We start from the raw sequence: 26,408 nt of genomic DNA, 5'->3' as shown, positions 1-26,408 counted from the left end.
CTATTCAGCTAGTGAAACGTCAAGACTACCTAAGCCTGTGCGAAGTGGAGGTATTTGCGAATACAGGCCCTGAATTTGAGAAATATATTCACGACGTGTACGTTAAGAAGAACGTGGCAATTGGAACACTTCTTGTGGACTTACACGCAACTAACATCAATAATGGTATTGGAACTGGACTGGTGTACAAGTTTCGGAACAACACATCGGGTCCTGTTGGTGATCTCTTCTCCATTGATCCGATGACAGGAAAATTAACGGTTAAATCTCCATTGGATGGGCCGGATACTGTAGATGTGTATAGATTAGAAATACAGGTAGAAGACACAAGCTCCAGCAAATTTCCAACTTTTGTAAGTGTTAACGTTTTTGTCCAATCTGGCGATGGACCTCAAATAACTATCAACTTCCTTTCTTCATTTGAAGGAGCCGTGCTGCTACGAGAAAACTCTGCCATTAATACTTTTCTAGCACATCTAACAGTCTCCGCCTCGGAAGGTAGTCAGAATGAACCCATAAGTGTGAAACTGCAACAAACAGACGGGAATTTTGACATAGTGCAAATGTCTGATGACCAGTATAAAATCGTTACTTCGTCACTTCTCGATAGAGAGGAAAGATCGTTTTATCTGATCACTGTTGAAGCTAATGATTCCAGTGTCCCATCTCGCACCTCGTATGAATCATTTGCAGTCATTATAACAGACGTCAATGACAACGCACCGGACTTCGGAACAGACCTGTTCGAGTTTTCACTGCCTGAAAACAGCCCAGCTGGGACGCCCATCGGAACTGTAACAGCTACTGACTTAGACCAGGGTCCAAATGCAGTCATCGGTTATTACATAGTGAATGAAGATTTAGATGATCTCTTCGGTGTTGACCAAAAGAATGGAGATATTGTGGTATTGAAAGTGTTGGACAGGGAGAAAGTGCATGTGATCGAATTCATTGTGGGAGCTCGCGACAAGGGTACACCTTTCAAGCAAGCAGAGGTTCGTGTGATTCTCACAATCACTGACCAAAATGACAATTCTCCCCAATTCACACAGCCAATCTACGTCTTCAGGCTCAAGAAGTCTGACCCAACAGGGACAGAAGTCGGAAGAGTCTTAGCTTTGGATCCTGACGAGGGGAGGAATGCCGAAATCTCTTATAGCATAAGAAGCGGAAACATGGAAAAATTATTCTCTATCAACCCAGAAAATGGAACAATCTACACTGTCAAGGAATTGCATGCCAAAGAAACAAAGGAGTATAAAATCACTGCGACTGCAAGTGATGGATTATATGAGAACAGCTGTACTGTCATGGTGCTTCTCCAGGGCGAGGCAGTGGATATAGCTAATATACGACTTTCTGGCAGGGTTGAGTCCCTAGGTGAGTATCAAGTAGGGCTCAAACGTGGTTTTAATTCCGGATTATCATATATGGCGTCTTCGCCTAATCTGAAATGAAGTAGGAAATTAGCTTTCCTCAGTGCATATATAAACAAAATGATTCACCTAGAATTTCGCCAGATTCAAATTCTTCATAGCTACTAGAATAAGTTGTACACCTTGACTAAATGTAGAACTGTCGCAATCATCATTCTTTTTCATCTTTCCCTCTTTGTTTTCTTTATTTCTTTTATACTTTATATCGTCTGCTCTCTTGATGTAAACGTTTATCATTATGTATTCTATATCTATCAATTCTCCTGAAGTTGAGTTACAATGATACAACAAAGACATGTTTAGTTGGTTTATACATTTTGAAAATTAAAAGTCGGGACAGAAACTCGATATGCACCATCGTCTAAAACAAGTGCGTCAAAACACACGAAGCAAATATGTTTAACACATGTATTTATTTTATTTTAAAGTGCATATTATCTAGTGCCCTCTACGACTGCTCTCTACCCCTGGGCTATCTTTTTTTTATTTTACAGAGAATGATACAGGCATTGTCTGATTACAGCCTATAAATGGAATTTGTATTACAGTGGCAATTTGATAAATTCTACAACGATGGAATGGGCAATGATAGCAGGTTCCTAATTTTGTATCATTATCAAATATCTGAAAACGCGAGGTTCATTTTCTTGTGATAAAAGTGGTGACTTTATACATTCTAGTTGAAGGCACGTCTGGCACAACACCCTGCTACAAGTTCCAGTTCAGATGCGATACCGGGGAGTGTCTGCCATCTAACTGGCGCTGTGACGGAGACAGAGATTGTGACGGAGGCGAAGATGAAGCGTCGTGTGGTTCGTAACGTTTTTACTTAATTATTCTGATATATCTACTTTGTAAAAGGATATGAATAACAGTTGACTACTGTATATGTTTTATTTTCAGTTTCAAGATACAGCACAGCAGCTACAGCGTTCTGTTGTATCTGCTCTGCTGCATTTTGTAACTGTGCCTATTTAGTTCTATGCCTTACCATAAGCGAGCACAGATCTTGGTCCAGATCTATACAACCTGTTCCCAGAAGAGTTGTTAATTGTACATGTATAATACTTGACGAGACCATAGCATTCACACCCACGACTCTATGTAGTATGTTTGATTTTATCCTCGAAGCATGAAATGGGATAACGCAGTTGTGTATCCAGAACTGTGCATGTTCTGACAGGCACAGATATTAATAGTCGCTCTATTAACCTAAAAATGTAGATTTGTCCCAAGCAGGTCTCTGGATACTAGAGTAGTGTCTAGAACCGTGCCTGAGCATGGTTTAACGTAAGCACAACACCGTATCCAGGATTAAAAAGATCTCAAGTAAAAGACTCAATTTTCACAACTGTTCTCGGGCCCAGTATTGGATCTCTACCGGAGTCTATATGCTACATTGTAATCATAACTGTGGTCGCGATACTGTCACAAACTGATTCTTCTCAACAGAAGAAATAAACAAGCCTTGAACTATCATCATGGCCTTAAATTTGAAGTTGTTTACATGCTATAGTAATTGTAGCTTCTTTTTCGGGAATTTAACATCCTTCTTCAGTGTATCCAAAGAGACATCCATTTCCGGCCAGTTTAGTAGATCGCAGTTGGATGGAGTAAAGTAGAAGTAAAGCCATCTGGCGTTATGCTATTAGTTACTACAATCTGTTATTGCATTTACGTAGATTCAGTATAGTATGACAAAATATTAGCATCAAAGTAATAGGAGGAAATTTACTAAAGCTTTCCATATGAATTAATGAATTTTTATGGGTTCACCACAAAGTGGTGAAACCATATTGCTTTTTCTCATGATTCTCCTCCTTCTTCTTCTCCTCCTGCCATTTCTTTAAATGGATTCAGCTTCTTCATTTTAGGGCCTAAGGTCCTGAAATTTGGTATGGAGGTACAGTAGGCAAATACCCCTAGGCGTTTTTTAATTTTTTGTGATACAAGCTTTTACAATCGTTTTATTTGCTTTTTTAGCGGTCCCCATAGGAAAGTACTGTGCGGGGGCGTACGCGCGTGACGTAATAAGAAAGAAATTCGGCGGCATATGGGCATGCAAGCATGAACCTGACGCAGCCTAATCTTTTCTTCTTGCTGATTGGCTGTTGGATTTGATTGGATTAACTCAATTAACACCTGTTCATACTGTCATTTTGACAGTATGAACTCAAGTGTTTTGGTAGGTACAGCACAGGCCACGAAATACGCATCAATTTTCGAGGGACGTTCTGCGGGAGAGTGCAGGACGCTGTGCGGGACTTCCCTCGGGAGAGTGCGGGACGTCCTCCGGGAGAGTGCGATACGTTCTGCGGGAGAGTGCGGTACGTCCAGCGGGAGAGTGCGGTACGTTCTGCGGGAGCCAGACATTTTGCTCTTCTCTGTTGGAACAACGCAAGTTGGAGGTCAATGACCTGCGCCCGGCGTGTAAACAAGATTGGACAGGGAGCGGCTGTAATATCAAAGGAGCCGGCGGCTTCTGCTAGCCGGGTTGATAGTTAAGTAACATCAAGGTGGTTCAAAAGCAAACCTGATAAAGAAGGAAACCCCGTAGTTAATAGTTGAAAGTCTTGGTGGCTTGAGGCGATCGATACCGCCATGCTGTTTACTTTTTATGACATACAATGCAGTGAGTGATGTGTATCGCACCGAGTTAGCTCGGTTGGAAACGCGCAAGGCGGCAATCCCAGGCATTGCAAGTTCGAACCCCAGTGCATCGGACATAAATATTTTTAGCAATTTAACATTTTTAACAATTTTATAATTTTTAACAATTTTATCAGTTTTAACGATTTTAACAATTCTGCATTTTTAACAATTTCAACATTTTTTTTTATTTTTCGTTGTTTTTGCTTTTTAACATTCAAAAACTGATTGTTCTTACTCAAGAATGTCAATAACTTAGAATGTTAGTCTTTTGTATTTTTCCAACATACAAACTAAAATCACTTTGATGTTGTCACAAAGTATTGAGCTGACAAGAGAGAATGAGTACGGTACTCTGCCAGTGTGAAGAATCTACAGAGGTATTACCAGTCACTAGTAGCAAGAGATAGACCACATTGAATGATGACGATGAGGACGAATCATATGAAGTACTATCATAGCTAGTACAGAAATTCTACTGCTTTACTTTACTTTCTTTCACTCTGTACATGCAATTAGCTCACTGGCATGATTTTAAAAATAAAGGTTATGATAATCATATTATATGTATAGCTTATTCAATGTATGGCTTCATAGTTTATGTGATTGTTAATAACACCTGCACAGAGCATTTCCATACTGACTGTATATGTCTTTATTCAAGTGTTTTGGTAGGTATTTCAAGCTTTTCTGCTCCAGCATTGGAATGCGGGGCATGAACGTTTTTATTTTGAAAATCAACAGTTTGCATTATGCAATTAAAAATCCTAACCAATAATGTAGGGAATAGCTATCCAACTGTTGTTTTAGTTGTATGTTACTTCATATTATAGTTATATCAATGTAAATCATTGTTTTCCCTTGTGTTTCTCATTCTTTCCCTACCATGTCGTAAAATGTGGTGAAGCCATCGCTGTATTTTCTCCTAAGCAAATATTGGCCTTTCTAGTTGTAGCTTCTTTTTCGGGAATTTAACATCCTTCTTCAGTGTATCCAAAGAGACATCCATTTCCTGCCATCTGACACATGAACAAAGACGTTGAATAGAATTTCTAAATAACTTAAAGACCTTATCTCGTAATGAGAACTACAGTGCAAAGCGTACATTTCTCGATCCCGATGCTATTTTGGGAAATGACCCAAGGCCGCTAATACAGACAAAACTCGTAGTGTCCTATTACATGTCTTCTTCATGCAAATCAATGTACATTGCAATAACTTTTGCAGGGGCATCGTGATGCCTCGTATATGTAGTTATAAAACTATGTAGACGTAAGGATTTAGACCACGGTAACGTATCAATAAGCTGAATGGCTACCTTATAATCGACTTTCTAATAGGAAAAACCGAAACAATTCATCATGGCAGTACATTTTGTTTCTGATTTTGCAGAACAAAAAACGTGTTCCTCAAATGAGTTTGAGTGCAAACGAGATGGCGGCTGCATTTCCGCTAGGTGGCGCTGTGACAATGAGCGTGACTGTAGTGATGGATCTGATGAAGAAGAATGTGGTTTGTCTGGAAATATTTTTATGGCAGCGTAAAGGGAAATTTAAAATTCCAATGTGGCCTACTTTGGCCCCAGCCATGTTGTAATATTGCTTCCCTCTCAAAGCATTGTAAACGAGGATGATATCTATTAAAGGCATTTGAATTCTTTGAATCAGTCATCATAGGCTATGTATGACGGGCTTTATTGATACCGAATGTGTCGGCACTGTGATCTGGGAAGAATCGAAGATGAGAAACATATTGTAATAGAATGTAAACGATACCACAAAGATAGAGCAGATCTTCATAACCTGGTACAATCTATGTTCTCCTTCTTTATACATCTAAGCTGTATTTCTAATGAGCTTAGACAAACATTCTGTATTGAAACATATATGTTCTTAACCTTTTGCCATTACTAAGAAACGAGAAAAAACTTCTTTGATTGTAGTTACTGTAAGATGTATCCAATAGTGAAAATTGAAAGCATTGCCATTTCGTTATACATTTTAGGACAACTTCCATCTGAAAGCAACGCTAGTCTCCGAAACCAATGGTAAACTTAGCTAACCAAAATTGTCTCTGTATGAAGGTATTGTGTACATTGTGTTTCAGCCACCCTGACCTGTAGGTCACATGAGTTTCAGTGCAGTTCTGATAAGAAGTGTATCCAGACTGCCTGGAGATGTGACGGGGACCCTGACTGTGTTGATAGGTCTGATGAGGAAGGGTGCGGTAGGTGCCATAAAGACAGAGCTAAAGTAGGATTTAACTGTGATTTTCCACACAAGAGATATCGGTCTGCTCTATGTCATCAGCGGAATTTTATCTCTCTTTTGATTTCAACAAGTTGTTTCTATCCAAATATCTACTTTCAAGGTACAGCTTGCATGGTTTGTATGATTAAATGTTCATGAGAAATTCCATTGTCTCACACTAAGCAAAAACTTTTTATATATCGGTTCTAACCACCTCTATCCAAAGTGCAATTGGAAGGAAAATTCAAGCAAAATGTGTTTCAATATTTTGTAGACTACAATATATAATTGTTAGAAAAGAAGAGTAGAAAAGCAATTATGATAGAAATCTTAAAATACACTGCAAATTGGAAGACGATGTTTTCTAAGACTTTCTAAGACTTACCAACATACCAAATAGATGGACCCCACTGCTAAGAAGTAGCGTCACATTGGAAAAAATATCTACTTGTATCAATTTGAAAATAACTGTAATATTAGCATAAAAGTAATAGGAGGAAATTTACTAAAGCTTTCCATATGAATGAATGAATTTTTATTTACGTGTCTTGCGACTAATCATAATTATTGTTTTGTTAATAATTATGGAGATAATGGATGGCTAAACTCTGGTTTCTTGTGTGCAGGGCAGACGGCCTGTTCATCAGACCAGTTTCACTGCAGTACCAACGACAGGTGCATTCCAATACAGTGGCGCTGTGATGGGGATGATGACTGTGGGGATGGATCTGATGAGGGAGACTGCAGTGGGTGTTCTGCAATTACTTACTATTTAACGCATGGATGGTCTCTTCCGGCCATGATTTTTTTATGGAAATGCTTCCATTCCGTGACATTTTTTGGTGAGGGGTTAACATAATATATGCATAGTGGTGTTAACCTTTAAGTAACTTACACATGTCACAAGGTATAAAAGTCCCATCATTCACCAATAAAGAGTCACAGAATTTTCACAATAATTATGCAAATTAGGTCAGTACTAATATATAAAACAATGTAATGTTCCTATCTGGACTTATTGGTTTTTAAAGATTTCGTCAGAAAGTGCCCTGCAGTTCTAGAACAAGCTGCTAGGGGAACCAACCTTACACCACTTATTCCTGACAAAACAGGCTATCTGTCACCAAAAAGTCAAGACCATAGCATGTTTAGAACAAACGATACAAAACCGAAAGTTCTGCTGCAGTACCAAGGCCATCCACCAGGAGGCCATATTTGACCTTGACCTTCGTCTTTCTAAGACTTACCAACATACCAAATAGATGGACCCCACTGCTAAGAAGTAGCGTCACATTGGCAAAAATATCTACTTGTATTTGAAAATAACTGTAATAGACTGGGCAGGGGCAAGTTGATGTGCAACCGATGCTTTCGTTAGATCCTGTCTGTATGGATCAGACAATCCACAAACCGTGATGGGGTGTTTTTTTTTAACTTTTAACATGTATGTGACAATATTTTACGTTTTGGATAACATTTGCCAGGTATGTCGGTTAACAATATCTATCAATCTGTAACACTTATAGTTACAGAAGCACCAGACCAAAAGCCTGTCAACCGAAGTAAGGAGGCCAATCTGCGGTGGCGCCAAGATTTGAGGTGTGGCACCAACTTCCCTGCACCGGGAGGTGGTCCCGGGGAGTGTGACCCTGAATCCTGCTTCCCGTGCTGCTCTCAGTATGGGTACTGTGGTAACACCGACGACCACTGCATGTGTGGTGGCTGTGTGGACTATGGTACAGTTTACGGTGAGTTACTAAGTAGTAATATGTCTGTCTCGTAGATACTGTAATAACAAGAGTTCCGAGATCCCACACCTCCATGAAATATGGGCTTAATATGTTAATGTCAATTTCTTCTTTAATTATGAAAATGACCTCTGCATTAACATAATATATGCATCGTGATGTTAACTTTTGATTAACTTACAGATGTCCCAAGCATGACATTCCCAACATTCAACATTAAGAAATCATAGCATTTTCGCATTAATCATGCAAATTAGGTCATCATTTCCATAATTAGTATCTGTTGATGTTCCATCTGCCATAGGTTACATACATTACATGTATGAAAGTACTATAATGTAAAACACTGTAATTATAGAATTTCCTCATTAATTATGCTAATAAAGTCCTCATTTGCATAATTCGCATTTAATTATGTACATCTCTCTCTCAGCTACCTACCTACCAAAAATGATGAAAATACGTTATTCCTATCTGGACTTATTGGCTTTCAAAGATTTCGCCCGAAAGTCCCCTGCAGTTCCAGAACAATCTGCTAGGGGGACCCACACCACTTATTCCTGACAGGAAAAGCTACCTGTCACCAAAAATTAAAGTCCGTAGCATGTTCAGGATAAAAGATACATAAGCCGGAAGTTCTGCTGCAGTACCAAGGTCATCCACCAGGAGGCCCATATTTGACATTGACCTTCGTCTTCTTAAAGATTACCAGCATACTAAATATCATTACAATCCATGAAGGCGTTATAAAGTTATGCTGATTACAAATGTGCGGAAACACAAACACACGGACAGATACGCATACACACAGACGCACAAAAAAAAATAATAATTAACTTTATTGTTCAAGTATAAAGGTAAATTACACAAGTGTTTAAGTACAAAAGTATAAATTCAAGTACATAACATACTTGTAACATTACGGCGAGTATGCAGTAATTACAAATTTTCACATATTTCTTACTGAGCATTCATGTGACTTGTTCCATATTTAAACTTACAGATTGTGTTTTTCCCAACTAATATCAACTCATTGATTTGTTGAAATCGTATATCAGAAAAGTGATGAGTATGTAACCGTATTCAGAAAGAAAGCACTTTTCTACTTCCAACCACAATGTTTTGACATCTGTAAATTCAAAATAGAATTGTCCAGTATATTCTACAGAATCACAGTAAATCTATTGTTACATCCATGAAAAATGGAGTTATTGTTTTTGGCGTGTGTGTGTGTGTCTGTCTGTGTGTGTGTGTGTGTGTCTGTGTGTTTGTGTTTCCGCACATTTGTAGTCAAAATAACTTCAGAACACCTTTATGGATTGTGATGATATTTGGTATGTTGGTACGTCTTAGGAAAACAAAGGTCAAGGTCAAATATGGGCCTCCTGGAGGCTGACCTTGGGACTACAGCAGAACTTCTGGTTTTTGTATCTTTTGTCCTGAACATGATATGATCTTGACTTTTTGGTGACAGATAGCTTTTCCTGTCAGGTGTGGGTTTTGTCTCCCTAGCAGCTTGTTCTGGAACTGCAGGGAGGTTTCTGGCGAAACCTTTCAGAGCAGATAACTTAGGAACAAAGTATTTTTATGATTTTTGGTATGTGGGAAACTTAGACAGAGAGATACACTATTAGATGCAAATTATGCAAATGATGACCTTATTTGCATAATCAATGAGGAAAGTCTGTAATTCCAGTGTTTTACATCATTGGACTTTGATACATGTAATGTTTATAATCTATGGCAGGTGGAATATCAATAGATGCCAATTATGCAAATATGGACCTAATTTGCATAATTACTGTGAAAATTCTATGACTTCTTAGTGGTAAATGATGGGAATTTCATACTTGAGACGTGTAAGTTAATCAAATATTAACATCATGATGCATCTATTATGTTAATGTAGAGGTCATCTGCATAATTAAGGAAGAAATGTACATTTACATATCAAGCCCATATTTCATGGAGGTATGAGATCTCGGAACTCTTGTTTGTTACTACTCCTTGTGTACACATGAGACTGACCCTATGGATATATATTATGTAAAATCTTCCATTATGATGACCGGAATTTCGGTTCTTTGGTATTTCAAAACGGAGCTTCCCACATAGACTTAAACGGATTCACAAGGAAATCAGAATGTGGAAGACGTTCCTCCCAAATCTTTGAGAAATAGGTGTAGCAGCTTTTTGTAATTTTCTGTTTTTAAAGAAATTGTTATTTTTAACTTTCCAGGTAGCTTGATTTGATGTTCTCCATCGAAATCAAATACTTTTTTCGATTTTGTTGGAATAACGTTCACAAGAGTATTATACTGAAAAAGATTAAATTCTATTTCAGAAGCAGGACAAGTGGATTCAAAACTAACACCTAAGCATTTTGCACTTAAGGTCCATTTCAGCCCACCTGTCGTTACAGAACTACACACTAAGGCCTAGCCACATGGCTTCAGATTTCTCCTTGTTCTTTTGGTAAACGATAAAGGTAGAAAATTGTTCAATGATGTATAAACCGGCTGTGGTCGTCTAATAAAAAATTCGGTAATGATGTTAAGGTAATACAGCTGTAAAAGTGCTGACATGCCTGTAGGCTATTTCAGTGTGTTCATGGTTAGCTAATCAAGTACATGTAGTGGTGCCTTATTATTATCGAAGTAGGGGGAAATTGTCTCATAGAATAACATACCTGCCCTACAGGGGTTGAAAAAAGAGGTGGATGGATCGGTCTAAAAGGAGATGATCTGTTGTCCGTCAAATGGACGGAGGACGGTCGCTGTGGCCCGGGGGTTTCTGCACCTGGTGCTGAAGTAGCTGAGTGCAATCCCCACTCCTGTAACCCCTGCTGTTCTCCCTACGGCTGGTGCGGAAACACTGAAGACCACTGTGACTGTTATGATTGTATAGACTACAGAACACATGGTAACACATGGCTCTTTATCTTATTTCAGATTATTCACTGCAATTAGTTACTTTGATATGCAGATATTTCTTAGTACACTACGATATTCAGTGTATTCATAAAGGTTGATTGCAATGTCAAAGATTTACAAAAAATTGCAAGCAATTATTTTAATCACCAACATCTGTAAGGTATGTTCCAGTTGTTGTCTTTACATTTGGTTCCATCCCAATCAGGTAACACTGTTTCACAACGATCTAAACTGAATGTAGATACCGGCAGGAGATGGAGAGATGATGGCCGCTGCGGTCCAGAGTTCCCCGCTTCCGGGGCAAACCCAGGAGAATGTGACCCCATTTCGCTGCTCCCATGCTGCTCTGCGGCTGGTGAATGTGGCGGGACAGCTGCGCACTGCAGATGTGAAGGATGCATCGATTTCAGAAACGGCAGTGCTGGCACAGGTACAATGCTGTTAGCCATTTAGAACGGTGGCGTATACCTGCCTCTCCCTTTTCAATGGAAAGTTGACATAATTTTGTTATAAAATGAAAATGTAGCTTAAAGTAAAGCATTTTAACTACATAAAGTATTAGGTAATCAACTTTCTACTGTTGCGAAAATCGCCTTGCAGACTTTCCACGAACGCCATTCTGTTCCATCCTATTAGGTTAGCTACAAATCTGTTTGGCGTACATACAAAAACTTTCACTTAATGTATATGTAGACCGGTACTACGAAATGGCATTACTTTGTTCTTTCTAGTGCTTAGTATTGCCTAACATTCTGTTTTGCAAAAAAAACTGTTATCCAAAACATTGTAAAAGTGTCTAAGTAGAAAATGCATCATGCGCTGCTTAAATATTCGCAGTCGTACAAAAAAAACTATGATATGTCAAATGAAATGGATAAGTCACATCCAACTTAACTTATAATGAATCATAATTGCAGTTTCGCCAGGCCTACCATCGAATAGAGAATACATGGGTTGCTACAAGGACGACAAGAAACGTCGACTGCCAAAAGGACCGAAGATATCACAGGGAATGACTACAGCTCTCTGTATAGACCACTGTCGTGCTAGAGGATATGACTACGCTGGTATATAATATTTAATTGCTCTAAATATTTTTATGTAAAAAAAATAATGATGATATTGCGTTGCATTGTATTGTGTTTCGTTGTGCTATGAATTAGCAAAATTGTCATGTATTAACGAAATTCATCCATTCCATTTTATCTACTTCCAATTTTCACCTCAAAACAAGGCTCATACAAACCACTCACATGTTTTAGGTTTTATCAAAGACCTCTGAAGAAAGAAATTTGTTTACATTAGACTTAAAAGTTTAAGGTTGTACCCATTTTGGAGGCATCCATAAGGAAGCGTGCTCCAGCGATGTACTTCTAGAAAAGAAGGGTAGAACTTTTCCCTGAGAGCTGGAGTATGGAGGAATAAAGAGTGATTTCTTTTCGTAGTAAGGCCACACCGATGTAATTTTATGGATGACATCCGCGCGCGCATTGATTTTCACCTGATCCAAAAAAAGATCACGTCTTCCGAGGCTCTGGCCTGGCTTTAGGCCCGGGTAGTCCATGGTGGTATGCGACAACGAAGCCGGTGGTAACTCGGCGGCACCCAGGCTACCGAAGCTCCACGACTCAAGTGTCGATTCATAAATTCCGCAAAAAAGCCAGCATGTGCAGGCCTGTCGTATACGTCGCTATGTAATGCGCCAAATTCACAATACCGGCTTTGTATTACTGTAGTTTAGTAGAATTTTAATTTTTTGCCGGATTTTTCTTTTTTTCGCCCGCGTGCACTAGTTTGGGGGTCTTCAGAGGATGTCATCCATAAAATTAAGTCGGTGTGGCCTAATAGCAAAACGTGTCCTGGCCGAGATAGTTCGTAGAATTTAGACCAGCAAATAAAAGTTTGTAAAATAATGATCACTGCCTTGTATTTAACTTGGCTATTTTGAATTTAAGGCACGCAGTATTATGAGGAGTGCTGGTGTGGAAATGAACGCCATTTTTCCATGATTGGTCGTCGGCGGAAGGACAAACAGTGCAACACGCCATGCCGAGGCAACGGAAATGAAACATGTGGTGGGCCTTGGAGATTATCAGTCTATAAAGGTAATATTCAATATTTTCATTTTCTACATATTTTCGTACAGACTTGCTGAAAATTGGTTGGGCACTGACTGTCCTTTATTACCTTCACAGAGAGGTTTGATGCTTTCCCTAGCGTTTGACTGTGTGTAGGTGTGTATGTATATGATTTAGCACAACAACTCAAAATGCGTTGGCTGGATTGTCATGAAACTTGGTAGGTGGGATTGTGTTGATAAGACCTAGACATGGTTAGATTTTGGGCCCCCTGGCGGCTGGTTATGGTACTGTAGCGGAACTTACGGTTTTGATATCTTGTGATCTAAACATGCTATGGTGGGATTTTGGATAGTATATTCTTCTGATCAGTAAGGGGTGACATTAGGTGACTCCACGGCTAGCTGCTTGTTCTGGAAACGTTTCTTGAAAATCTTTGAGAGAGAAGAACCTGTAGACAAACTGTGATTTTTGGTTTGTGGGTGGCCGAAGTGATGCTTGACAATTATAAAAATTAGAATCTAATTTACATAATTAATGAATTTTATACTTAAGCTGCATTCAATGATATGACTATGAAACATTTCTGACATATGTAATTCAAATTTCAAAATCGTTTATTGCACAAAAGCAATGACGGCTGAATTGCGCGCTCATGTACAATCTGTCATTGGAATAAAATACTTATCTCCTTTGAGACCGAGAGCAACATCGGCAGATATTCATTATGTAAATGAGGACCTAATTTGCATAATTCATGGGAAAATTGACATAATCTTATACTGCCACCTGCTAGGAATTCAATACTTGCCGTTTTTGTAATAAAGGTGAATTTCAGTAAATAAAACTTATTCAAATCAGTTCCTCATTTGCAAAATTTATGAGAAAACGCCAGAATAGCCCTCTTTGCTGAAGCTAAAACATGTATTGTCATCAGGTGAAAAGTATGATAAACTGATATACTTCATGCAAATATGTATAATTCGTCAGTCGGAAGGGTTAAGATCATGTAATAGTATGTTAACCTGACATGTAAATATAGTACACCATATAATTGTAGTAAACGCACGGCGACTAGGCCGGATCTCATAGCTTGTAAACGTTAGCCCGCGACATCTGTTATGTAATAGTATGTTTATCTAAAGTGTAACCGACACTGTTAACTGCTACCTGTTCCGAATTGTTTATGTTCTTGTTGTGAGGGCTAGCCCTTTATAATAGCCTCCTGGCTGTATACATATTTCTTATTCAGCCTAATAAATCAAATCAAATCATTTGGCGAAGGTATGAGATCATGAAACTCTTGTTATGTTTTTTGTGTGCCCTTACAGTTGGAAAGGAGATAAAGAAGAAGGGCGAAAGCAACAAAGGAGGTAATCTGTGATTGAAGTAACGTATGTAATTGAGTTGTATTTGCTGCAAAAAGAAATGTTGCACTGAACAAAAAGGCTACACAGAGCAGTTTGCTGATATTAGTATTTTTGCAAGTAACATTACGTCCAATTTGTAATGACAATAGAACAAGGTTAATGAATACGTACTCAATTTAGAATGTACTAGTATTTTAAGTAGTAGGACTTTTCTATGTTTATTCATAAGTTTAATAAAAGCATATTGTCTTTTCAATGTAATCTTGACTTAAAGTGATTAAAATTCTCATTAGCCTCGACAGAAACGAATTTTGCACTCAACAAAAAGGCCTCACAGAGCAGTTTGCTGAGATCGGAATATCCTGCGGAACGAGCTGTGGACGGAAACACAGGAACCATTCTGTACCCTCTAAAGGAATGCACACACACGGACCTGGAGTACGAGCCGTGGTGGAAGGTTGATCTTGGAGACACTTACGTCATCAGTCACGTGACAGTCATTAACCGAGGAGACTGCTGTGGTGAGTAGATAGGAATAGATTTGTTACAGCTATCATGATTATTTCTTGGTGTCGCACTGCACAAAAAATGGCATTTCCAAGAGTTTCCCGGCCCGCACACTGGTCGCGTGTCCTGGTCGCGTCCATGGATTTCCGGGCTCCGCGTGTACGGCCCCGGATATTTCCTTACACTTCCGGATTCGTGCTCGCCGTGCACGTGCACGGAAATTTACGCCCCGCACACTTGGCGTGTAGTGGGAAGCGGCTAACAATAAGGGGTAATTACGTACTGCGTGTATTCATGTTTCAGGTGATAATTACTTGAACCAAAGTTGCCAGTACTTGAATCTAAGCAAATTAGAATGATCAAGGATTGTTAGTACAACATTTGAACCTATGCGTCCTTGGCTTGATTTATCGTGATGTCGTCCATACGACAAAGCGCATTTGAGCGTAACTAGGGCGCCCCGACGCTGGGGTTATATAACCTACTTGGTTAAAATGACCTAAATCTACACTCCGGTCTAAATCTGAATTTTTTATTTTGGAAATAATAGTTTATCCGTAAGGATCATTACCATGATGTAATCAAACGCTTGACTAAAGGGGTTTGAACTAACGTGACCTGATCAGTTTTTTAAAATTTTTAGGTACATGTATAGGTAATAATATGCAAGCTTTACATTGTAGTTCGGTCGATGTGTATTGTGATGTGTCTGAGACATGGCGTCCATTTATGTGAATAACCTTTGTGTAAACAAATGGAGAACTCACAGCGTCCTCACGCCTGGTAAAGTACTGAAATCCAGCAAAACAATTTTCTACAACTCTCATGACGTTTATAGTTGATGCGTCGATTTTGGATACATTTTCCAAAGAGTAAGGTTATGTTGGAGTTAAAGTGCGGTTTTATTTTACTCTGAGCGACAAGTTGTATAATAATTCTAGAACGAATAAAGCCATGCAATCATGACGAATTAGAATTTTGAAGATCATTTGTCTGCCTTGAAATAAATACATTCACACAATCACAGACATCCTATCATCCAAGTGTTAAGACTGCACAGGCGATTTAACTTAAATCCTATGATATTATGCATATTCCAGCAACGCACGGAGCGGTGCACGGCCATTTCTTGCCGTGTACGGGGATGTACAGAGATCGTGTCCGGGCATATAACGCCCAGTACACGGCCTGCACACAAAAAGTGGTTCATTTCCGGGAGTGTACAGGTCATGTACGTGTTGATTTTTATCTTATACGTGCATGTTAGGCCACACCTTCTTGATTTTATGGATGACATCCTCTGAAGACCCCCAAACTAGTGCGCGCGGTCGAATAAAAAAATTTCGGACAAAAATAAAAATGGACACGTTTCGTGTGCAGGTTGGAAACACCCGGGTTCTACCGGAAACCTAAAATATCCGGGAAAGTGTGCGACAATTTCTCACACGGAAACGAGGGATTTTGTGCGGTGTCGCTTAATGAGTTAAAATGTTAGAATTTACTTTGCTGCAGGAAAAACTCCTAAACAGTACATGGAAATAACGTATATATACTGTGACAAAAAGTTTCTCCCTGGCAAAAACGCATGCGCTTGAATGCAAGATAGCTTATCCATCAATAGTGAAGGCCGTAAAGCTACCGTGTTGATTTTTATCTTATACGTGCATGTTAGGCCACACCTTCTTGATTCTATGGATGACATCCTCTGAAGACCCCCAAACTAGTGCGCGCTGGCGAATAAAAAAATTTCGGACAAAAATAAAAATGCTACTAAACTACAGGATTACAAAGCTAGTATTGTGAATTAGCGGCAGTACATAGCGACGTATACGACAAGCCGGCACATGCTGGCTTTCTATAAATCGACACTGTGCGTATGTACTGAGTTCTTGAGTCGTGCCATCCTCAATAGTTATATAATTACCGCTGTCTCCATATACGAGCGATCACCATGACGTCATGGTAGGCAAAAAGCGAGTGACGGTTGCCTGATTTGCCCAGCAATAATTTGCATATGTCTTCAAATAATAATCTATGATGTTAACAAAACAGCGATCATGGACTACCCAGGCCTAGAGCCAGGCCAGAACCTCGGACGACGTCGTCTTTTTTTTTCTGAAAAATTAAGTCAGTGTGGCTATAGGGTGTAGGAAATACTACAAATTTGCAAAGTACAAGCTTTTATCAGCTTTGCTGCGTTTAGACCAGTGTTTAAATTTAGAAATGCAACTTTTACAGAAGGGCTGCGAAACTTCATGGTACGAGTCGGTTCATATGAGGACTTCCGTGAAAATACACCATGTGGTGACATTTACTGCGAAACTCATTGGGAAGTATTTTTGAACTGTCATCTAACAAAAATTAATTTGCTTGAAATCATATCTCTCTATCTACCAAAATGTAAAAACCTACAACGTAGGTCTTTATCAGAAATCTGCTATTATACATATGCAAGTTACGCAATACTAAATTAGCGACTCTAAGTTTAGGTTATCAAAATGTAATTATGTTGAGCCTAAATTTGTAACACATTTTGCAGGAGAACGACTGCGAAACTTCATGGTACGAGTCGGTCCTTATGAGGACTTCCGTGAAAATACACCATGTGGTGACATTTACTCGGAAATTCCATCGGAAGGAGAGACTATCGACGTGCGGTGTGAGGAGCCCATCTCAGGGAGGTGGGTGTCTGTCCAGCTGATCGGCCGGGAGGACTACCTGTCTCTGTGTGAGGTACAGGTGTTTTCAGTGACAGGTAAGATGATATCACCTGTGCCCACTGTGGGTAACAGCAGTTAGCGGCAATGCCAATGACAAATTTGTGACCGAATATATGACGGCTTATACGAAAAGGTACTTGTTCGTATTAAATTTGATTTTTTTGTTAAAATATTAAATTTGGAGAGATAACTACTACAGATGTGTCTATGCATGACAGCTATAGCATTAACAATGTTTAGTGGCCTCCAAAATGTTAAACATTTCGGTACGATTGATGCTACTACAACAGCATCTTTGTCAATTTTTTAACAATGCGCCGCAGCGCAAGAAAATGTGATGTAGTAGATCGGCTTCGGCAAAAGCCAATCTGATTTGGCTCAGTAGAGTTAAGACCATTTCACGACCCCTCTGCAATTTGGGCGTCGTCCGCCTTAGCAACACATAGATACAACCTTTGACCCTGAATTTTCCAGATTTCTCCTATTGTTTGATAATTGCCCTGACCCTGCCCAGTGTGAAAACATTACAAGAGGGGTGCCGGTGGACCAGGTGAGGTGATACCTGGCCTCTGTGGAGTGTGAAATGTTTGGCTGTCTGGGAACAGTGCTGGATGTGTATTATAATTGACAAAGGAATCCATATGTCTAGTGTTTCTAATTTGTGTGATTCTCAGATCTCAACATTACACACTGGTCGATTGTTCTGTCAAATGTGACATTTTCATTGCAAATAGCCTGACAAGGCATAAAACCTATAACACTCAGAGACTTGAGTAAAGGAGAACCTGAGTATATTTATCATAAACACCAGGGGTACTGTTGATAATCAAAAGTCTGATAACCCTCCATGTTTTTCTGGATTTGATGCCGTTTTGTTTGTTTTGATGAGCAGTTTTCATAACAGGACTTAGGAGAGTACTCTTATACTAGTGTTTAGACTAGTGGTTTGACAAAGGTAAAACCTTTCACACACTTTCTTTCGAAGTTTGGTAAATTGTAGCAGCTCTATAGAACCCTTTTGCGTAGGGTGACAACAGACGATAAACTGGATAGTGAGTGCGCCAGTGTAATCAACTTGTTAAAAAGCTTGCGCCAACCAAATTATAGTTATACTTTTTGATGTATCGACTTGTTCCTTATGTTGTTGTAGAGTATGTTGGATCAAGAAATGGATTTCTGATAGTCTTTTTCTAGTCTTACAATGTAGTAGTACATGTACTTGGAACCCTGAAACAATGGTTGTTTATTGCTGATAAACCAAGCCAAGCTGGCTGTCTGGCACTAGCAGGTAAAGGTGTGGACAAGCCGTGAACTGCCTATTCTGTTGTTCTCCTCGGGTAGTCTGGTCCCCAACAAGGAAGGTGCTATGTCAACAAGTTAATTGGCTGTATTGTCCACTTATCCCAAAAATGTGATCAGATTTCAGTTCATAAGAAGCCAGAATTTCAATTTTTGTGATCTTATTTTTGCCCTAAAAGCGCATCCACACACAACATTCTTTTGAGTTACTGAACACATGTATAGAAAGTAGACAAGTTGTTCTAAAACAGTGTGTCGGGCCCAGAGTGCACAACATTTCCAAGACTTTGCTGACCCTGTATGAATATTGCAAGCATGTGATTTTTGCCAAAAATCTGAACATATTAGATAATATCTCTGTTGTAATAACAATGATACATCTGGGATCGATGGGATGTTATAGAGTTTTTACTGACGAATTCATACATACCAAATTTGTTTGAAAAAAAGTTTGTCTAGGGGTCCCGCCGGGCACTTGAAGTTTATAAATTTAGATGTGCTTATTATATCAATATTATAATATTAGCAAGTTATTCACAAAATTTATGTAAGCAGAGAGTTTGCCTTTGACCTTGTGCTTTAGTCGTTGTCGGAAATGTCAGAAAATAACCACCCAATAAGTATACATTACACTTGAAAGTTGGGATGTCAGTTAATGAGGCAGGGAGGCTCAGGGAGGGGGACAATGGTCTTAACTCTATTGAGGGAGTAAGAATTACATCGATAGTAGGAAGAATTCTGACGTCAGACACTGATAGTTTTACCCTCTGCCATCGCTATCCTGCTGAAGTAGTCGCTGATATTGATTTCGTGGACGACATCGCCCTTCGAGAAAATACATTACTTTTCTTTCAAAATTTGGTAAATAAGTAGGAGTGGCATTTCAGGCCATTGGCATATCTCGTCAGGCCATTGGTCATCCAAAATACACGCACTTGAACCCAATATCTTCTCCTAACTCCGTCCGACGGCTCTAAAATATTAAGGGGCTATACTAATCACCCTGACAGAGCATGTTGTTCGTAGTAACCAGCTGGGAGAGAGACTAGGAGAGGTAGAGTGGGACGACCATATGCTGCATTTTTGTCAATGTTAGAAAAAGACACTGGTCTCACAGGGACTGCTCTAGTGTCCGTAACTTTATCAAGCGTACCTCCGATTAATCCGGAGGCATGATGATGATGGTGGATTTTAAGCATTTTAAGCAAGTGGTTTAATACATACTCTTTCAAGTGTCTAAAATTCTGCCTGTGCTTGTAATATGCTTTTAACAGCTAATCATGACGTGCAATTTACCATTTAATATCACCAAAATTATGATTAGGTAGGTTATATTGCACTATATCTAATTTTGCTACGATTGCAAAAATTGTATCATCTGTTGTTTTCATTTTCGCAAATCCTATAATAATTTAAAGACGATTTTTTTTGCACTGAGTTTGGTAAAATTACGTATTTCCCAGGTCAGGCCGCCAAACGTAAATGGCGGGATGACTGGCGCTGCGGGCCCGGGTTTCCTGCAGAAGGGGCTGATCGGGCGGAGTGTGACCCTACGTCATGTTTCCCATGCTGCTCTGCGGCTGGCTGGTGCGGTATCACCGATGACCACTGTGACTGTCACGGATGTACAAACTATCAGGAGCTATATGGTGCGAATGCTTTGTTGTACATAGTTTAAATGTTTTAAGAAAGAAGTTGAATGTGGATGTGAATCATTAGACAAACACTAGACAAGTGTTAAACGTTTCGAACCATGCAGAGCCATGTTCTCTCTAGACCTTCCGAAAATTACCCCAAATACCTTTAGAACTAGAAAGGCCAATATTTGCTTTGGAGCAAATACAGCGATGGGTTCACCACATTTTACCACATGGCAGGGAAAGAATGAGAAACACAAGGGAAAACAATGATTTACATTGATATAACTATAATATGAAGTAACATACAACTAAAACAACAGTTGGATAGCTATTCCCTACTTTATTGGTTAGGATTTTTAATTGCATAATGCAAACTGTTGATTTTCAAAATAAAATAAAAAACGTTCATGCCCCGCATTCCAATGCTGGAGCAGAAAAGCTTGAAATACCTACCAAAACACTTGAATAAAGACATACTGTCAGTATGGAAATGCTCTGTGCGGGTGTTAATCAAGTTAAATCCCAACAGCCAATCAGCAAGAAATGCTCTGTGCAGGTGGAAATGCTCTGTGCAGGTGTTAATCAAGTTAAATCCCAACAGCCAATCAGCAAGAAGTATAGAGGAAAGCTGCATGCCTATTGGTTGATGCCCTGCATTCCATTGTGATGACTCATGCCCAGACGTGGTAAACACGGCACACTAACACAGTAATACATTTGCTATAACACAGCCAAAAAACTCAAATAAAACCATTCTAAAAGCTTGTATCACAAAAATTTAAAAAACGCCTAGGGGTATTTGCCCACTGTACCTCCATACCAAATTTCAGGACCTTAGGCCCTAAAATGAAGAAGCTGAATCCATTTAAAAAATGGCAGGAGAAGGAGGAGAAGGAGAAGGAGGAGAAGAAACATCAGAAAAAGCAATATGGGTTCACCACCACTTCGTGGTGTGGTGAACCCATAATAACTGTCTGACTCAAGCGACGTTATATCTATAATAGTAATGCGTTGAACCATCGTAAAGCATCTTCATGTATCTCATACAATGTTTCACTCTACACAGGAACTCCACCAATTGTCATGAAAGAAACTGTAATTGCACCGAACAGTACATGGAGGGACGACTTTAGATGTGGACCCGACTTTCCTGCACCAGGAGCAGACCCAGGCGAATGTGACCCCCATTCTTGTTTCCCATGCTGCTCAGCAGAAGGTCACTGTGGCAACGTTTGGCCAGAGCACTGCAACTGTCCCGGCTGCATTGACTACAGATTTCATAATCGTGAGTATCTTTCAATACTGTAAAAATCCATGTTCTTCAATATGGCATTACGATATTCACGACAGCTTGGGCTAAAAGGTATATCGTCTGTCATAAAACATAGTAAAGGGAATCGTTGCTGGTATTCCATTTTTAGAGAACGGCAGCAGGTGGCGTGCTGACCTCCGCTGTGGTCCAGACTTCCCAGCCCCAGGTGCCGCCTCAGGAGAATGTGACCCCGTGTCCTTCACTCCCTGCTGCTCGCTTTCCGGCTTCTGTGGAAGCACAGAGAAACACTGCAAGTGTGAAGGGTGTGTGGACTTCAGAACTGGCAGCTTGGAAAGCCAGACTAATCCTATCACCACCACAGGTACGGCAGAGTAATGTTATAGACTGAAATCTGTTTGAATGATGCCAAACCGTATCGTTTGCAATATATTTTGAAAAATGTGTCTATACATATGATATTTTCAAAATTATATAACAGTCAAGATACAACTAAATTTTATGTGGTGATTCTGGAAATATGGTAGTTTCTAGGTTGAAATCCTTTCTGAAGGAAACTTATTTTCAAAACATACTTTGTGCCCTTATTTTCGTTGACTCACCTTCATTTTACAAAACCGTTGGACAAAGATCCCAAGGTAAGCTCATGTCAAAACTGGAGTATTATGGAATCCTCGCAACAACACTAAATTGGCTAAAAGCAACACTAAATTGGTTAAAAGCTACCCTGACAGAGACCAGACAGAAGAGGAGCCTTCGGCTACAGTTATAGTAGCGTCAGGAGTTCCACAAGGAACTGTCCTGGAGCCATTACTTGTACATGTATATAAAGGACCTACCAGATCAGCTTGATTCAAAGGTGAAGTTATTTGCCGATGACTGTCTGTTATATGTAGAGCTGTCTACACATAACGACTCACAACGTTTGCAAAAATATCTGAACATCCTGAAAGAATGGCACAGCAAATGCAGTTTAACCCAGAAAAATTATACATTATGCATATATAAAAAAATGAACCCCACATGTTACAGGTTACCAGTTTTGTGGTAAAGCTTTGGCAACAACAAAAACAGACATTGGGAATGATTAAGCGCAACCTCTTGGTATGCCCAACAATAGTAAAATCACTTGCATAGATGTTTCAAAACGAAACGAGAATAAGCCGTGACCATATGGCATCAATATACAAAGATGCATGCATGATGTACAAAATGACTAATAAACTGGTCGACGTACCAACCACTCAGTATATAATACCAGTCCAGGAAAGAACAAGAAACAGCCATGCCTTCAAATGTCAGAGTTACATGTATCAATCAAGAAATAAGATGTTCAAAAACTCTTATTCTCCATTGTCGTAGAGTGAAACTCTTTGGCACCAATCAAAGCTGGGGCAAATATTGTGTGTAACAGGTCGTACGGTGTAAAACTAGCTGCCGCCGCGCGGCGTGGCTGGTGTGTTACACCAGGGCGGCTTTACCGGCTTATGATATTTTATGTTACTCACGTATTTACTGCAGGGGTAAATGTTGCACTCAACAAAATGGCCTCACAGAGCAGTTTGCTGAGATCAGAATATCCTGCGGAACGAGCTGTGGACGGAAACACAGGAACCATTCTGTACCCTCTAAAGGAATGCACACACACGGACCTGGAGTACGAGCCGTGGTGGAAGGTTGATCTTGGAGACACTTACGTCATCAGTCACGTGACAGTCATTAACCGCGGAGATTGTTGTGGTGAGCTGACTGGAAGCATTTCTTAATCGAGAGACTATCATCTATATTATCATTAATTGGCTCTGAGAAGTAGGAGTTGTTTGAATTTACATATAGAAGAATAGATCCTAAACCGGAATCCTAGAAAGCTGGGCTTGGTCGGTTGGTCATCGACCAGGTCTACTACTGTTCGGCTGTGCCAGCCGAATGTTTCAAAATGTTTACAACACTCAGATGGGGACATGGTCAGCTGGTAGCCGGCTGGTGTTCGGTAGTAGATAGGGGCGTGGACGGCAGTCAATTCGAACAGAAAGTTAAACACGGTTTCAATCTGGTCAGACTTGGTCAGCTGGTGTTAGGGGAAGGTTATGATGTGTAACAGGGGATTAAGGGTAGCAACAACTACGGGTATCTACAGAACTAAGTATTATGCTGAAATAGACACATATGAGAGCCAACTAGTTAACCACAGATATGTTTATAGTGTTTCAGTTAAGTGTAATAAATGAGACCATTATTGCGTGTATAATTATATATTCACCGTTTGCAATACATGTAGATTGTTGTTAGTTATGATCCTGTGTAACGGAAGCCATTCTAACCCTGGCGACCTTTAATGAACAACCCAGTATCAGTTGCGTTAACTAAAACAAGTGTAGCGTCTTGATATACTTAAGAACTGTCACCTAGCAAAATTTAATTTGCTTGAAATCATATCTCTCTACCAATAGCAAATGTCAAAACCTACAATGTGAATATCTGTTATCATACATATGCAAGTTACGCAATACTAAAATTAGCGACCCTAAGTTTAGGTTATTAAAATGTAATTATGTTGAGCCTAAATTTGTAACACATTTTGCAGGAGAACGACTGCGAAACTTCATGGTACGAGTCGGTCCTTATGAGGACTTCCGTGAAAATACACCATGTGGTGACATTTACACGGAAACTCCATCGGAAGGAGAGACTATCGACGTGCGGTGTGAGGAGCCCATCTCAGGGAGGTGGGTGTCTGTCCAGCTGATCGGCCGGGAGGACTACCTGTCTCTGTGTGAGGTACAGGTGTTTTCAGGGACAGGTAAGATGATATAATTTTTTACCTTCGCCAAGAAGGTAATGTTTTCAGTAGCGTTTGTCTGTTTGTGAACAGCATAACTCAAGAAGCTTTCTATGCATTGTCATGAAACTTAGTAGGTGGGTAGGTCTTGATGAGACATAGAAACGATTCTATTTTGGGCCTCCTGGCGGCTTTTGTTGGTACTGCGGCAGAACTTCCGGTTTTGATATCTCGTGATCTGGACATGCTAGGGTCACTAATTTTGGTTGGTAAATAGCTCTTGGGGTGAGAAAGAAGTGACATGAGTTTGGGCCCCCTAGCGGCTTGTTCTGGAACTGCGGGAGCGTTAGTTGAAAAATCTTCGAAGGAGGATAACTCAAGAACGGGTTGACGGATTGTCGTGATTTTTGGTGTGTAAGTAGCTAAAGAGATGCTTGACATAATCAGATGATGTATGCAAAACAGGGGCTTATTTGCATAATTGACTAGGAAATTCTATAAATCTGCTTCGTTCGGCCATTCGGCGCAACAAGGTGACCTCAATACGACTTTCCCCGACCGAAGTTAGGTACCCACTCACACATAGGTGGAGTGAGGAAAGTCGTGCCTTGATTGGTATAATTCGTCAAACAGAAAGATTAACATCATTTGGCGAAGGTAGGAGGTCGTGGAATTCTTGTTTAAATTAATGCGTAATGTTGCAAAATATCTGAAATTGCCACGAATGCAAACATTGGTGAAGCTTACCCAAAGGGTCACCAGGACTGGATTGCCTTAGTGTTGAAACACATAAAATTTACCAAAACAAGACTTTGTAGAATTTGTTTTAAGATAAAATAATCTTTAGTTAATATTTGTATCTGATGAAGGTTTGGAGTGATGTGTGGGATCGTAATTGTTCTGACAAGATGCAAAAAGCTACCCGTACCTACTGCACGATTTTAAGGTTTTAATTATACAACCATTTCGCATTTTGACCCTGTCAGCAAACTGCAACTATAAAGCACATTGGATCCTTTGCGGCCTCCAAATTTGCAAATGTAACTAAAATGCCAAAACGTTTCAAGTGAATTGTGACAATATATCTCTTTTTTTTCTGTTTGTAAGGCGAGATTCCTTTGGTTGATGGATACTCTTCTCGTCGTGGAGACTGCATTGGGAACGACATCTGGTCCATTTACCGAGACGCTACCTCACTGGAGGACTGTGCCCGACTGTGTACGAGTCACCCAGACTGTACCAGCTTCATGTTCTACAATAACCATAGGTGCTACCCAAAGACAAAGTCTTGTGCTGAAACTAACAAGACCAACCCAAGGAACGTGTTCTATGACAGGATTATCGGTACGATATTAAAACTTCTTTTAAAAAATTAAGATAAGAACATTAAAAACTCCAAGCTACAGTTACTTTAACTTTTAACAGATATTGTGAGGTATTAAACCTTTTTATTTCACATTGCTAATTGCAACCTTGCCTTTGTAGAAAAAGCCACAGGCAGAAAATGGCGGGAGGATTATCATTGCGGTTACGGATATTCGGCAGAAGGAGCTGATCCGGCAGAGTGTGATCCGCACTCATGTTTCCCATGCTGCTCTGCGGCTGGCTGGTGTGGAAACACACCTGACCACTGTGACTGTCCCGGATGTACAAACTACCAGGAATTCTATGGTAAGTGAGCATGAAAGTTCATCTGTGTTGGTACAAGTCATTATGGAATAAAGACTAAA

General features: G+C 39.8%; 1 protein-coding gene across 3 annotated transcripts in view; it reads left to right on the top strand.

Annotated features, from left to right (window-relative positions):
* Positions 1-26,408, top strand: part of LOC109472881 — a 77,833-nt gene that overhangs the window by 16,732 nt on the left and 34,693 nt on the right. For all 3 annotated transcript variants that reach the window (XR_002140394.1, XM_019772747.1, XM_019772746.1), the window contains exons 5-6: positions 25,786-26,022; positions 26,164-26,349. Coding sequence is in view for 2 of the 3 variants with exons in the window: in XM_019772747.1 (XP_019628306.1) it covers positions 25,786-26,022; positions 26,164-26,349 (423 nt within the window). In the remaining variant the exon portion in view is untranslated. The remainder of the gene's footprint in view (positions 1-25,785; positions 26,023-26,163; positions 26,350-26,408) is intronic.

This window comes from Branchiostoma belcheri, unplaced genomic scaffold (genome assembly GCF_001625305.1).
Source record: "Branchiostoma belcheri isolate BF01 breed outbred unplaced genomic scaffold, Haploidv18h27 scaffold289, whole genome shotgun sequence".
In the NCBI taxonomy this organism is placed as follows: Eukaryota; Metazoa; Chordata; class Leptocardii; order Amphioxiformes; family Branchiostomatidae; genus Branchiostoma; species Branchiostoma belcheri.
Note: the sequence above shows the minus strand (reverse complement) of the source record. Positions and strands in the feature narration are given on the sequence as shown.